Source organism: Neodothiora populina, assembly GCF_041146345.1.
Source record: "Neodothiora populina strain CPC 39397 chromosome Unknown canker_contig_12, whole genome shotgun sequence".
Lineage (NCBI taxonomy): Eukaryota > Fungi > Ascomycota > Dothideomycetes > Dothideales > Dothioraceae > Neodothiora > Neodothiora populina.
Genome location: NW_027191404.1, coordinates 545,448 through 560,826, shown reverse-complemented (window position 1 = coordinate 560,826; position 15,379 = coordinate 545,448). Strand labels below are relative to the sequence as shown.

The 15,379-nt window shown below is 52.6% G+C and overlaps 4 protein-coding genes across 4 annotated transcripts; all 4 read left to right on the top strand.

Annotated features, from left to right (window-relative positions):
* Nucleotides 1–1,141: 1,141 nt before the first annotated feature.
* Nucleotides 1,142–5,463, top strand: AAFC00_000895 (uncharacterized protein; the record flags this gene model as incomplete). The annotated part of the gene is made up of 3 exons (XM_069347628.1): nt 1,142–1,664; nt 1,724–4,182; nt 4,237–5,463. The coding sequence occupies 3 exons, from the start codon at nt 1,142–1,144 to the stop codon at nt 5,461–5,463; spliced, it is 4,209 nt and encodes a 1,402-aa protein (XP_069203472.1).
* Nucleotides 5,464–6,843: 1,380 nt separating this feature from the next.
* AAFC00_000894 (uncharacterized protein) lies at nt 6,844–8,457 on the top strand (the record flags this gene model as incomplete). The annotated part of the gene is made up of 1 exon (XM_069347627.1): nt 6,844–8,457. The coding sequence occupies one exon, from the start codon at nt 6,844–6,846 to the stop codon at nt 8,455–8,457; it is 1,614 nt and encodes a 537-aa protein (XP_069203471.1).
* A 909-nt stretch (nt 8,458–9,366) lies between these two features.
* On the top strand, nt 9,367–10,454 carry AAFC00_000893 (uncharacterized protein; the record flags this gene model as incomplete). The annotated part of the gene is made up of 2 exons (XM_069347626.1): nt 9,367–9,768; nt 9,822–10,454. The coding sequence occupies 2 exons, from the start codon at nt 9,367–9,369 to the stop codon at nt 10,452–10,454; spliced, it is 1,035 nt and encodes a 344-aa protein (XP_069203470.1).
* A 2,104-nt stretch (nt 10,455–12,558) lies between these two features.
* On the top strand, nt 12,559–13,212 carry AAFC00_000892 (uncharacterized protein; the record flags this gene model as incomplete). The annotated part of the gene is made up of 2 exons (XM_069347625.1): nt 12,559–12,784; nt 12,842–13,212. 2 exons carry the CDS (start codon nt 12,559–12,561, stop codon nt 13,210–13,212), a joined length of 597 nt encoding a protein of 198 aa, XP_069203469.1.
* Between the last annotated feature and the right edge of the window lie 2,167 nt (nt 13,213–15,379).

The window sequence follows — 15,379 nt, the reverse complement described above, 5'->3', positions numbered from 1 at the left end:
CTATTCAAACTCCCCACAACACCTTCTCCGGCTGTGGATTGTGTGCAGTTGCGGTATCTTGAAGTTTACCACCTTCTCGATGCTTGGCACTTTTCGCTTAGTCAGCCGGTGTGTCGCTGCGTCGTCTATACCTGCCTTTATGGTACACGCAGCATGACGGTCGAGGAGAGATGCACGATGCTTTCACTTGTACGGACCAGCTCCCGATCAAGTCAGAGTGACGATTCACAACTACCCATGATTGGTCGTCTAAGGTACAGTACACGAACAGCTCCAGGGCAAATGCGTGACGGATCCGGATTCATAGAGCCTTGGTGTGCTGCAGAAAAGGTCGAGGATCGACAATCATGCCCTGTTTACAGCAGTGTGTAGCAATTTTGTGTGTGCTTGTCGTCCGATCAATTGCTGGATCGGACAGCCCCCGTAGATGAAAGTCGAGCCAGCCGGGTGAAAACAATCACATTGTCCATACACTCATCACGGTAGACTGACCGCCCGCCTATTGCTCTATTCTCTTCCGAATTACCTTACCAACTCGCCTGCTGTACAGTACATCTACCTTGCCTTTCGAGCCTCTCCGCTTTTCACTCTCCACGTTCCAGGACCACTGTACTCTCTACTTGTCTCTGCGATCCTTGCAGTCCTTGCGCTCCTCGCCAGACCCTTGTGCTTTCTGCTTCATGTTAATCCAGCAGATCGGTGATTCATACATCAACGGTAAAACGCCCAGACTTCACTCTGCGTTCTAGAACTTCCGGACCGGCCCTTTCGCTGCGCTTTCGCAGCCTTTCGCAGCCTAGATTGTTTGCGCCGGGCACAACAACCCGTTTGCAAAGCAGAAACCCTCCCTCGTCACCAGAGGCCAGGCCTGCTAACCATTTCCCTTCTCCAAGACTATCACCGCATCCAGGTCCCTCCAGGTCCAGGCCTGCTGCACACGAGCGAACGAAGCAACCAACCCTCCGAGCAGGGCCCTTCGAGGCTAGTCTACTTGCCGCCCGCTGCGGTGGTTGTCTCTATCGCGTCCTACTGTGGGAGCTTAGCCCGCCGTGTCGCCGCCTCCCGGTGGTGTGGGTTTACCACACTCCCCTTACCTGGAACCTCAAACGCTGGCGTGACGGTGTCCATTTAGCCGCCCGATATGGACATTAATTCTCTCTTGTCCCCGCAGGAGTCGCCTACCAGGCCCACCTCGCAGCCAGCCCATACGAATCAGAATCGGAACCAGACTCCTCATCCTCACCATCATCATCCGAGTGCCGCTCCCGCTCCTGCACCTGTCCAACCTCCTCCTTCTGCTGCCGCTGCCGCTGCCGCTACTGCTCATCAATCATCCAACGCGCCCCTGTCCCCGCTAAGGAGACCGCGTCCGGGAAGTGGTAAACGAACCTCGTCTACCCTCAGTAATGAAATTACCTTGCACTCTCCCCCACATGATGCGCCCCGCTCTGCTCCAAGTCTGGGGTACGACAGTATCGCCAAAGCTCAGCAGGTCGTCTGGAACCCGGCCTACGGTAGTCATGAAGTGAGGACGCCGCAGGGTTTCGTCGCCACGCCTGGCTCTGAGGTGAGGAGTCCCTTCGGCACGCCGCAGTTACACAGACCTTCCCTCCAATATGCTGGCGGCCGTGCTGCCTCGAGTCCCCAAATGGAAACCCTAGCAGGCAGGTTTTCCCTTTCTTATATGCACGTGGATGTGAATGGCTGACTGGATGACCAACAGAGGTTGCTACCTTGCAACACCCTTCCGTCTCTCGACATAGTTCTTACGTTGCTGATGCGCATCGCTCCCCGTCCATGTCGTCCCCCTCTGTTCGCATGAGTGTGCACAGGACTCTGTCCAATGTTTCCTCTTCCGACCTGGTCATGGCCGAAGCCCCTTCGCAAACGCCGCCTCCGCGCGTCGTGGCTGTGCCATCCATGTCTGACGCTGACCAGAGACTGGTACATGAGCTTGAAAATTACTTGGCGAAGAACTCTTATGCATATGACTCTCATGTGCAGCTCATCAACCTGCTCCACCAGGGCCTCGTGGCTCACATCTACGACGCAGCCGGCGAACAAGTGAACGATCCGAGAACATATGGCTTGTTATCTGATCTACGGCAAGCACGTGAAGCGATGGATTCAAGATTCGCCGTGGGCGAGGACATCTGGAAAGACTGGATCAATGATGAGAGCTTGCTGGCACGCACGGGGGAGGAGCGCATGTCTGTCATGGAACTGTGTCAGAAGGCCGTCTCGGAAGAGCCTAGCAGTGTCACGCTCTGGCTGCTCTATGGCGAGTACGTCATGCAGACCTTCAGCGTCGCAAATGGACAGGCCGAGGGCGACCCGAATCTGTGGACGGAAGAGGACAAGGTGATATGCGCCGAAGTCTTCACACGCGAGATCGTCCTCGACGTCTGGGAACGTGCCGTGCACGCTACCGAATGGCGTATCGACGAGAGCAATCGCATCTGGGACCGCTATATCGACTGGATCCTAGCCGAGTTTCCTGAACAGCCGACATCAGCGCAGGTCGATCAGGTCAATGCCATGTTCATGGCTCGTCTGCAGGTCCCCCACGCAACGTGGTCAGAGACATCACAGAAGTTCTGGCCGATTGTGTCCAGATACAATGCTAATACTTGGGAGGAAATCATGGCCACCACTAACGAAATGGCAGGACACGCTAAACAGCAATTCGCGCTTCGCGAGGAACACGAGTTCCACGTCCGCAGGGCGACTGAGTCTGGAGACAAGACTGCGCTCTATGCTGCTTTCAACGAGTATCTCAACTGGGAGATCAAGAATGAGCGCAAGGGACGTGTTGCCAGCTTCAATTTTGAGGTCCGCTCTTCTCTCTTCGAAAGAGCGCTGCTACGTTTCCCCACTGTTATCGACTGGTGGTTAGACTATGCCGATTTCCTCGTCACCGCACAGACCGCAAGCCCTCTCATCCTCCCCGCACTGGAACGTGCCACGCGCCATTGCCCATGGTCTGGTGATCTCTGGGCCAGACGAATCCTCAGATCAGAAGTCGAAAGACGACCGTATGAGGAGGTGGGCAACGTCAAGCACAAGGCCACCAACAGCGGTCTGCTCAACATTGGTGGTATGGAGGAAGTGCTCAAGGTTTACTCGGCCTGGTGCAGCTATCTTCGCCGTCGCGCATTCGATCCTGAGAACACCGACGATGAAGTTGACATGGCTGACATGGGCATCACTGGCACTCTGGAGGATGCTGGGGTTGCTGGTAAAAACATCTATGGCGACGATTACAAGGGCGACCCTCTGTTCCGTCTTGAGAGAATCCACATCAAATTCCTTACCGAGGCTCGCCGTGCCAGTGACGCTCGTGCCGTATGGGAGCGCCTGACCAAGACTCAGTCTCAAAATGCCCAGTTCTGGCTCGCATACTACTACTGGGAATTGCTCATCTGGTCGCATGAGCGCATGAATGACGGTGTACGTCTTGAAACTCCCGAGAATGCACCTCGTCTCAGTACTTCTGTTCTTCGAAGGGCTTTGGCGCAAAGAAATATGGACTGGCCCGAGAAGATCATCGAGTTGTACACAAATCACTTCCAGCAGCACGAAACTGCCGAAGCCGCACAAGTCGCCGAGATCGAGGCGCGTACTGCCCGGTACTACACTCAAATTCGACGAGCAAAGGAGGCTGAAGCTGCCGCGGAAGCTGCCGCCACAACTTCAGCGCAAGCCACGTCCGCTACATTAGAATCTATCCCCGAAGACGCACCTATTTCTAGCAAGAGAAAGCGGGACGATGAAGCCGACACCAATGGCGACGATGCTATAAAGCGTAACAAGACTGATGATGCGAAGCCTCAGTTCGAGGCGTCATCCTCGGCTTCGGCGCAGATCAAGCGAGATCGTGAGCACAACACCATCACTGTCAAAGACCTACCTGAGGATGTCGAGGAGAAACGCATCCGTCAATTTTTCGGTGACTGCGGCGAGATTTTGTCGATCAACATCACGACCTTTGATAACATGACAGGTGCTTTTGCTGCTGTCGAGTTCAGCGATCATGAGGCTGTCCTTGCAGCCAAGACCCGAGACGGCAAAGATTTCCACGGCAGCACGATACGAATCCAGGCTGGATCCATGTCTACGATCTATGTCACCAATTATCCTGCCGATTTTGATGAGGTCAAGCTGCGCGAGATGTTCCAAGATGTAAGTGCTCATAGTTACTGCTCTACTGTAGATTGAAGAACTAACGGTCTGCAGTTTGGCACAATCATAAGCGTGCGCTTGCCGTCGCTGAAATACAACCAACGCCGCCGCTTCTGCTATATTCAATTCCTGACGTCCGAGGAAGCACGTGCAGCAACGTCGATGAACGGCAAGGCAATCGATGGTCAACATCAGCTTGTGGCATTGATCTCTGATCCGGATGCAAAGAAGGGTCGCATCGGCGCCACCTCTGAAGGCAGAGAAGTGCACGTTGGCAACGTCGACTGGAATGCGTCAGAGCAAGATATCAAGGAAGCCTTCTCGTCGCATGGCAATGTTGAAAGCGTGAGGAGAATCATGAAGAACGGCCGCTTCCTCGGAAGCTGTTTCGTCATCTTCTCCAAGGCGGCAGAAGCGAATGCTGCCGCGGAAGCCTTGAACAACAAGCCATTCATGTCACGTCTCCTGCGAGTAACGGTCGCAACAGACAGGTCCTCTGCCGCAAACCAAAACACCTCTAAGATTGTGCGCAATGCAAGTGCGTCCGTGGAGCCAGAAGACGCATCTCAGCATACGCAGAACACCAATAACCCGCGTCGCGCTTCGATCGCATCCAACTCGTCGAATACCGGAGCCGCAACAACGATAACATCAACCGAACTGAATGCTGATACGGCGAGAACAAAGTACGAACGTACAATCGCCCTCGTGAATCTGCCGGACACAGTGAATGATGCTCGCATCCAGTCTCATCTGTCGCAATACGGTCCTCTGCACAAGATCGTGATGCGAAGAGAAAGAAACGGCGCATTGGTCGAATTCGTGAATCTGCAAGATGCCGGCAAAGTCGGCATGGGAATCGATTGTTCGCCGCTAGGACCGGATGTCCGAGTCGGCGATGCCAGCGAGTTGACGACGGCCAAGAAAGGCAAGTCCGTGGGAGGTGGCAGCAGTAAACCTGTGACTGCCATGCGACCAGCTCAGGCCAGCGTGGCCAGACCCGGACGGAAATCCGGTGTCATGCGTGGAGGAAGAGGTGGACTTGGATTCAGAAGAGGCGGCGGTGGCGTCGGTCTTGGATCTCGTCCTCTTGCTGCTGCTTCGGCTGGGGAAGAAGGTGACAAAGCTATGACTGATGCTGCCGAGGCTGCGCCTGCTGTCAAGAAGGGAAACTCGGACTTCAGAGCTCTGTTCGAGAAGAGCAGGGAGAGTGCGAGCAGTACCACTGGAGTTGATACCAAGACGGAGAACGGAGGAGCAGGAGCTGGCACGGATGCATGATCCGAGATATGAGGCAAGAGGAGAGAAGAAGAAAATAAGTAAAACAATGGATGGGAAATATTTTCTTTCCGATCAACGCAGAGCTTTCGGCGCTGGTCTTTTCTGTTACGCATTTCACTGTATTATCTTCTGTATCATACTACCTATAGAGGGGTCCGGCGGCGGGGCGGGGGAACAGGCACTTGATCAATAATCATAGGCATAGGGATAAAGGCATCTGATAATTACGACGGCAGGGTTCGATAAAGGGGAAAGATTGGGAATAAAAGAATGACAAAGACTGTGAAATAATTAGACACAAGTAATTGCCTTTTTGTGTCGTTGTGTGCGATCAAACCTCTCCAACGTTACCTCGTCATCTCTCTCTATCTCTCGTGTCCGAAGGCAGGGGGTGTGCAAAGCAATATTGTATCTAACACGATTGCTGGTAGTAGTCGAGACAGACGAATAATGGAGGATTAGATACATCTGACTGCCCTCGAGCAAGCAATGACCATGAATCATATGCCCTTGACTACCATAGATGGCTTCTCGACTTGCAGCCGACAGGACGTGATATCACAACACAGGCCCCACAAGCAGCGCCGAGGGACGAGGGCGACCCTGTCCCAACCACGAGACTGATTCCCGCCCTCTCACGAACCCCCAAGCAAGCAAGAGAAAGAAACCAGCAAAGAACAGAAAACAAAAACAAACCCACGGCCCACTCTCTACGAACCCCCAACGACCCTCCTCACTCGAATCGGCCCGTTAACATCCCCCAACTCCTCGGCCGCGACAACCTCGCCCCCCTGCAAAACCTCCACCTCCCCCTCGCCCTCATCTCCCATACGATCTCGCGTACTCGAGGCATCAGGTCTCGCCAGGAGTGCGTGTTTCCGGCGCGTAGTTCGCTTGCCGATAGGGCGCGCGCGACTTCGGAGGGGCAGATGGTTTTGGGGTAGGCGCGGGTGTGCAGGAGGTGCTGGAGGTGGGTGTGCAGGGGGAGGTTGAGGCTGGAGATATCTGGCTCATATGGGTTCACGTGGTTTCTATGGGTTGATGGGGTTCAACCTGGATGTTGGTTGTGGGGGGAGTGCTACGGTGTATACTTGTTTGGAACAAGATAAGGTAGTAGAGTGTTAGTTCTTTCAGGGTCAATCAAGGACAGGGCGGAGATACAGTGGGGTTATGGTTTCGGAGGAGGTGGCGTGAGCAGCGGAAAGAAAAGAATGACGGAAATGGAAATCCTCCTCCTCCTCCGCTCCGCGTTGCGCGTCTTGGCAAAGAATAATCATTGTCTTTTGTCTCTCGTGAAATATTAATCCTCGAGACCCTGGATTGTTTTTCTGTGTTTCACGCCTGTCACTGATCGGAAAAAACAACAAATTCACATCAGCCATGGCAGCAGAAGTACAGGCCTTACAGCCGATCAAATTGGCCGCTGGGCCGACGCCTCTGACGGCCGACCAGAGATACTGGCGAGGTTTCAAGAACCAGCAACTCGTGCCATCGCCCAACTCAAACCCAATCACTCACATCTCTTTCCCCGGACTACCGTCGAATCCGCTGGCGACTCCTCCCTCGGATACCTTCGCCGTGACGTCGGGCAGCCGCGTGCAGATTTTCTCGACGAAAACGCGAAAACTTCTCAAGACCATCACGAGATTCGGCTACGACGATGTGGCACACTCGGGCGAGATCAGAAGAGACGGACGAGTGCTCATCGCCGGCGGCGACAGTGGAGCGATCCAGGCATTCGACACGGGCTCGCGCGCCATCCTCAAGACGTGGAAGGAACACAAACAGCCCGTCTGGGTGACGAGGTGGAGCCCCGTCGAGTTGACGACGGTGATGAGCTGCAGCGACGACACCACGGTGCGCTTGTGGGACTTACCCAGCGAGAAGAGCACGGTGACGTTTGCCGGACATCAGGACTACGTGAGGAGTGGCGCTTTCATGCCCGGCCAGAACAGCAATCTGCTGGTCAGTGGCAGTTACGATCAGACGGTGCGTCTGTGGGATCCGAGAACACCCAGCAGGGCCGTCATGACCTTCAAGCACGCCGCTGCCATCGAGAGTGTGCTTCCCATGCCCTCGGGCACTCAGCTCTTGGCCAGTGCCGACAATCAGATCAGCGTGCTGGATCTCGTGGCTGGAAAGCCGCTCGAGCTCATCAAGAACCACCAGAAGACTGTCACTTCTCTCTGCTTGGCTTCGAATGCCACCAGAGTGCTCAGTGGTGGCTTGGACGGACACGTCAAGGTCTTCGAGACGACGGGCTGGAATGTCGTGGCTGCGTTCAAGTTCCCGAGTCCGGTCTTGTCGCTGAGCGTCGTCGGCGCTGGCACAAGCAGAGAAGACCGTCATCTTGCAGTCGGTATGCAGTCTGGTCTGCTGTCTGTCCGAACCCGTCTCTCCGGCCAGCAGAAGGTTCAGGCAAAGGAGAAGGAGAGAGAGATGAAGGCTTTGGTCGAGGGCACCATCGAAGAGTACGACCGCAAGAGGAACAAGAAGCTCCGACAGGGCGACAAGAAGAAGCTGCGCGGCCGAGACTTCACCGGCGAGGGCGCTGACATTGTCATCGACGGCAATGCCAGAGGCACTATCAGAAACCAGTCCAAGTGGGAGACTGCTCTGAGAAAGGGACAGTATGCCTTGGCGCTCGATCTTGTCTTCAACGCCCAGAACTTCTACAACCCCAACGTCCTCACTCTGCTCACCGCACTGCGACACCGATCAGCGCTCCGCACCGCGCTCAAGGGACGTGACGAGACCTCTCTGCTACCGGTCATGAAGTGGCTGGTCAAGTATATCGGCCACCCTCGCCACATCAACATCACCAGCGAAGTCACTCTTCTGCTTCTTGACATCTATGCAGAGCACTTTGGCGAGTCTCCCGACATTGACAACCTCTTCACACAGCTGCAGCGCCGCGTCAGGCATTGCTCCGAGCAAGCACAGCAAGCACAGGCTACTCAGGGCATGCTCGACATGTTGGTCACTGGCGCGTGAATGGGAGGGGATGGAGTACGGATTGAAAGATTGGCGAGTCACTGAGAAATATCGACCCCCATACAAATCAATGCTGGAGTTTTGGCGAGATATGAAAGCATGTTTGTAAAGAGAGCATCAACCTCCCGTCTGCACCGGGTCGCCACGGTTTTGGGAGCCGCGACATTCAGAGCGAAGGACATGGCTCCTGTCACACCGAGGCGATCACGTTGTGGCCCTGGAAGAGGATGCTGGCATTCGTCTGTCATTGGCCAGATAGTGGAAGTTGCTACCTTCCGAGGCTCGAAGCTTGGTGCACAACCGACAGACAGTTTTTGTCGACCGACGAGCATTTTGTGTCGGGGGAGCAGGACAACAGAAGAATATCAGGAAGCGCTAGAAGTGCACACACGCATAGCCTCGCGACTCATAAGTTGAATTGCTCATGCGGCATGAGCTACATGTCCGACCTTGCCCGAGCAAACCGGTGTCCAGAGATATTGGATTATTGGTACTGGACGCCCCCATTGGACGCCCTCGTGGACGCGGTTTGCCGTATACAGCTCTGTTCTGCTGAGATGGCGCGTAAAAAGTATATCATGAAATTACCAAGAGATGGCATACATCCTCAACCACCTTTTCTATTCTTCGATTCCTTCATTCTGGTTCAGAGTATAATGTGAACATTTACTGTACATCAAGTAGATGCGCCAAGATATCCCGCTCTCTTGTGATCGCAATGACGCTCCTCCACCCCCGCGCTTTGATTCAGCGAAAGGTGTCCCGCTTTCCATCTCTTTCCAACTTTAGGTTGCCATTTCTGTCACATTTATCTACCTGCCTCAGCTTTATACGACTTTATATGCACTATTGGAATACTATCAGTCCCTACTGACCGAGTTCCTGGAGACATCTAACACTATATCCAACATGTCCACGACAACGTTAGTCAACACGGACGACGAGGTCATGGAGCCCTCCCTGCAGTCCATCCTCGACCAAAAGTCGCTGCGATGGATCTTCGTCGGCGGCAAGGGCGGTGTCGGCAAAACGACGACTTCCTGCTCTCTCGCCATCCAACTCGCAAAACACCGCAAGAGCGTCCTGCTCATCTCCACAGACCCCGCGCACAACCTCTCGGATGCATTCAACCAGAAATTCGGCAAGGACGCGCGACTGGTGAACGGATTCGACAACCTGTCTGCCATGGAAATCGATCCGAACGGAAGCATCACCGAGATGCTGAATGCGGGCCAGAACGATGATGGCAGCAATGACATGATGTCGGGCATGGGAGGCATGGGTGGAATGATGCAGGACCTCGCCTTCAGCGTAAGCCATTGTATACTGCAATTCCCACCTTTGTTATTTACAATCGGCCATAGATCCCCGGTGTGGACGAGGCCATGTCCTTTGCCGAAGTCCTGAAGCAGGTCAAGTCCCTGAGTTATGAGGTCATCATCTTCGATACGGCACCCACAGGTCACACTCTGCGCTTCCTCCAGTTCCCCACCGTCCTCGAAAAGGCGCTGGGCAAAATCTCCCAGCTCTCCGGCCAGTTCGGCCCCATGCTCAACTCGGTGTTGGGCGCACGCGGCGGTCTCCCCAATGGTCAGAGCCTGGACGACATGATGGAGAAGATGGAGGATCTACGCGCCACAATTGGCGAAGTCAACACGCAGTTCAAAGACGCAGACCTGACCACGTTCGTCTGTGTCTGCATTCCCGAGTTCCTTTCGCTGTACGAGACGGAGCGCATGATCCAAGAGCTAGGGAGCTACGAGATCGACACCCACAGCATCGTCGTCAACCAATTGCTTTTCCCCAAGCAAGACAACCCTTGCGAGCAATGCAACGCGCGCAGAAAGATGCAGAAGAAGTACCTCGAGCAGATCGAGGAGTTGTACGAGGAGTTCAACGTCGTCAAGATGCCCTTGCTGGTCGAGGAGGTCAGAGGCAAGGAGAAGCTGGAGAAGTTCAGTGAGATGCTCGTCAAGCCGTACCAGCCTCCGCAGTAGGGGAATCCCAAAGAAGAGAAAGTAATCAAAAAAAAAAAAATGCAAATAATCATTCTGGAAGTCCGGGAGGAGAAAAACAGCAGCAGCATGCGCTTGACAGACTAAAGGTCAATCGTGTAATTGTGTCCGCAACACATGAGGCCATTGAGACCCAGGTAGACAGTATTGGACGAAAAGAAACAGCATGTTACATCAGCGCAGCCAGAGATACCAAACAAAACAATAACACCAAATACACCCCCAATTCCAGTCAGGTTCATTAGCCAATCTGTAGCAGTCGCCAAAAATAAAGATGCGAGAGTAAAATAGTAGAGATAGGTACAAAAAAAGAAACTAGAGGCAAAAAAAGTGGCTCTCCCGCCTAGGCTTGAACTAGGAACCTCTCGATTGCAGCTTGTTTGTAGGACTAACAGTCGAACGCGCTAGCCAATTGCGCCACGGAAGACTGATGAAGGTCTGGAGCGACTGACAAGCATATTGACTCTGTTCTGTCGACAACAATCATCAATTCGCAGCTCGAATCCCTCTTGACGTGCATGAGATGATCTCCAAACATATTCTTTTGTAACCAAAGAGGTTTATTCGCCATAATGCCCACTCCCGATGTCTACCTTATACTATCGATCCTCTAATCACCTCACTCAATCACCTCGCCTTCCCCATCTCATCCAAACATTACTACTGTGCTACTACATCTCATCGTCTGATCTGACATTGAAGCGTCATATCACGTTACGTCCTTCCCCACTTCTGTAGACATGCCCGCGCAGTCAGTGATGTTTCATGCACGATGACAGCAACCAGAAAACCGTCTCACCGCAACACAAACGGTGGCACGCCAAACCCAAGCCCGTTAGATATACAGTACTGAAGACAAAGAACAAACTCGGTTGAATGCCTTGGGTGTAATCGACGAAGACCGAGGGCTTTGACAGCAACAGGATACGCCTGGGAGCAATAAAGTGAGCACCACCTCAGACAGCCTCGAAGAATCGATCTACAGTCCAGTCGAGGTCGGTGTGTGAAGAAGTGGGTTTACAGGGGTAACCAATCAACCAGCTTAGCCAGCAAGCCAAGAAAAACACCGGCAATCGGCCCTGTCGATCACTTCGTACAGTAGCACTAAACTGAAATCCTCCGAAGCTGTATGAAGGCAGGTACCTGGCTTTGCTTTGCTTTTCGGTGGAGGTGAGAGTTGGCTGGGCTTTTACCTCACCCTCCCAGCCTTCTTGCCCTGCCTCTTTGCTCTTGTCTGTCTGCCCTCGTATTTCATGTCTCAGGGACAGAGAAGTCTGTTGTGTCGAAACAAAGAATGCTGCATTTTTCGTGGGCTTTTTAATGTCATCCGCACCGTTGTTATACACTCGTTTTGCCTCGGCGGTACTTGTGAATCGAAGGTCGCTCGCGATATACTGGTATCTTCAGATAGACCCAACGACCTTCACGTCATTCGCGTTGCACCTCACCTGTACCTGCCAAGCCGGGCGTTGCTGCCGTGACCTCTTTTTCTTTCTGTTGGCTTCTGTAACACTAGATGCGACTGTTTGTGGGCCTATTTTTCTCTACTGTATCTCGATCAGGAATACTGTAGATGCAGTCCTTGCAGTGCAGTTCTTGAGTTGGAAGGCCAAGTCTCTTCGTCTTCCTTGAAGTGGACCTTATCGACGAAAGGTTGAGAGAAAAGCGGATGTGCACAAGGCATCATCACGCATACACAATACGATGTGCGCAGCTAAGGAAACCTTGCTTGCTTGCCCGCCCGGGGTGCATGCATGTGTCTGCACAGGAGTTGTGGTAGAGGCAGAGGTATGTGCATGACACATGTTTCTGTACCGTGACATGCAAAACTCCAGCCACGGTAGACGCAGTACAGAAGTAAGTGCAGTAGTGCCATGTTAGTCTAGAACATCTACCCACTTGATCTACACTTTATAATTACCCCAAAGACGATTAATCCTCTATCTGCTTTTCCTTAAGACTGCCCTATCTACCTTTCTGTTTCACTGTTTCCTACTCTGCAATAACACCACTCTCATAACCACCACTACTACTACTGTCATCAATACGAATCTCATCATAGCACCCTCTCACCCACAACACAATCATGGTTTCCACAAAGTCATTCATCGCCGCCTTCGCTGCGCTCGCTGTCGCTCCTCTAGCAGCCGCAGGCAACTGCACCTTTGACTCTAGCAAGCCATTCACCCTGCATACTGAAGTCGTCAAGGGACCCGAGGACTTCAACAACTTCTTCTTGACCGCTTTCCACGTCGGCGCCTCCAGACAGACAGTTGTCGGTACAAGAAACGCCAGTCGCTCCATCGGTTGGGGTAAGTCTTTGTTCTGTCGCTCTTCACCTACACCGCGTACTTATTACAAAAACACAGTCATCTCCAACACAAGCGACCTCCAGCAACCCATTGGCAACCTCCCTCCCTTCAACCTCACTCTCCTCGACCAAGCACCCACCATGTCTTCCGCGCCTGACGGCTATGACTACATCGACCTGAGCTACCGCGGCAGCACTCCTGGCTTTTCATTCCTGCCATCGAACAAGTCGACTGCCGTCCTCGAATACAACACACCCAGCAACAAGACCTCTGACTTTGTGACCTTTGCTCTCTGTCACGTCAACGGTACCGCGCCTTACTTTACCGTCGGCCCCCAGTACCAATTGCTCTGGAGAAGTGTCGTTGCTGCCGAGACTGACTATGAGTCTTGTGCCGATGTCGAACTCGTTGCTCACAACATCGAGTAAACAGCTTTGCGTCCGACGCGCTCCATCCATTACATTCACGACTTGTATTACTATTTCTCTCATCTTTCGATGATGATGACGCGTTGTTTTTCTCTCGCATTTGCATCTGCATCGGCATGGCGTAGCACCTGAAAGAAAAGAACTGGTGCTTTTCTAATCTCTTGCTTTTCTGCTGTTTTACTCACTCATGGCTCATAACGATATTAAGCCGCACGACTCTCGCTTCACGACACCCAAAAGGATACCCACATTCGCTTTACGACTAACTCAGAAGATACCCCACATTCGCTTTCATGGCGGCCAATACAGGCCGAGGACTGTATGTTTATATATGCATACGAAGAATAAACAAGAAGAAGACAATTGAAGAACATGGCAACAGGCTTTGTTTTAATGTATACAGAACCACACCTAAATCCAACTCAGGCGGTAGCTACAGTACTTTTCCTCTTTTCTACGTGAGGTCGAGGAAGTCTGTTTGGCTGCTGAACCTTTCCCCAGAACAAAATCCCAGTCCAGGAGCTTTCGAAGACTGTATGTCAGCACTCTGTCCTTTGGGATCATGCATGCTGTTGTGAGATCTGGCCATCTTCCATGTTTCTCTGCCTGTGCTATTCACTGTCATTTTCTGGACTTGACGGCGTTAGGAGATGATACAACCCCAGACACATCCTGTCCTACTGACGTGAGAGACATGATTGGCGAAAAAGAGAAGAAGCAAATCCTAAGCATTTTATGTCAACACTTCTTGCGTCTTCCTCACTCTTCTGTCTTATTGGAGATGGTTCGCACAAATCACAGCAGCCAGTCTCTGGTTTTCTCTGTTGTTTCCGATCTCTTTGTGGATTGATAACTAGGTAGGTAGGTATGTATCTATGTGTGTCCTCTAATTCACCCTTCTCGCTGGTGAACTTTCTTCCTCCTCTTCTCTTCTTTTTCCCACTGCACTCTTCTTTGCTTCTCTTTTTTAATATGTTCCCTTTTGAGTGTATCCTAGTCGCTCTCAAAATAACTTTCCTCTTTGCTCTCTTCTTCCCGACATTCTCTCCTCTCTCTCTCTCTTCCTTCTCTGCCTTTCTGCATCGTTTCGTTCTTGCCTTTTCTGCATCCATTTCATCCTTGTACTTTGCCTTACATCACTTATGTCCATTCCTTGGTGTTGTACTGCGTACATCGATTTCCTTTCGTGCCTTATGACGGAATTGACTAGGATGCGAGCACACCTTATGTACTGGATACACGCACGAAGTAATGGACGTTCCAACCTCCCCGGCCTGGAATTAATACGACTTTCTCTCTTCCCATGGTTCGGGTCAACGTGACCGTGACCGAGAGCAGCAGAACTTGGCACAGAAAGGGCAATGCATCGTCCGTTCGTCCGTTCCTTCCCACACTTTTCCCTCTGGATTTACTTTTCTCATCTTTCCGTCTGCCTCGGTCGTCGCTTGGCGGTCGGTTTGGTGTGGTTCATGGGTAGTTGGGAGATAGGAGGAAGTATGCGGTGTCGGCAAGCGGTCGAGGGGGCGAAAGGGAAGATATATATATGAATAGAAGCAACATTTCAGAGATCTGTATGAGAGTACTCGCGATTGCGCTCATCTGGCTCGTGTACAACAAAGTGTGATCTAGAACTAAGAGAGACGATATAGCAGCAGGGGCACCCCGACCTTCCTTCCTTCCTTACTTAGGGAAACAAACCGAGAGCAATCAATCATTCTATCGTGTCGACAGAAGTGGCATCAAGCAGTACAATAGCCCCGGCAGCCACAATATAGACACTGCCGACCCTCACCCTCCAGTTCCACCTCCATACGACAGTCGCCCTCCTCCGCATCCGTCATGACCATCATGCGCGAAGCGCCATGTGTCAGAGAAGGTCAAGCATTGGAGCGGGGACAATGGGGACCCCACATAGAAGAGAAGCAGAGATCTGGAGCAGCAGAGAAATCCCCGGGGCCATGTAACAAGCAGAAAGGGAAAGAAAGGGAGACTAGTTGCACGGGCACAGACATGGGATAGCCAGGCACAGGGCAACATGGGTGGCGGTGGAACAGTGACATTGTGAGCGAGCGAGGGATATTGCGGGCATAACGGAGCTTTGCAACGACTCACCTTCTGCTACAGTACAGTAGTTTGAGACATTCTGGCCCTCTGACCTTTTCTAGGT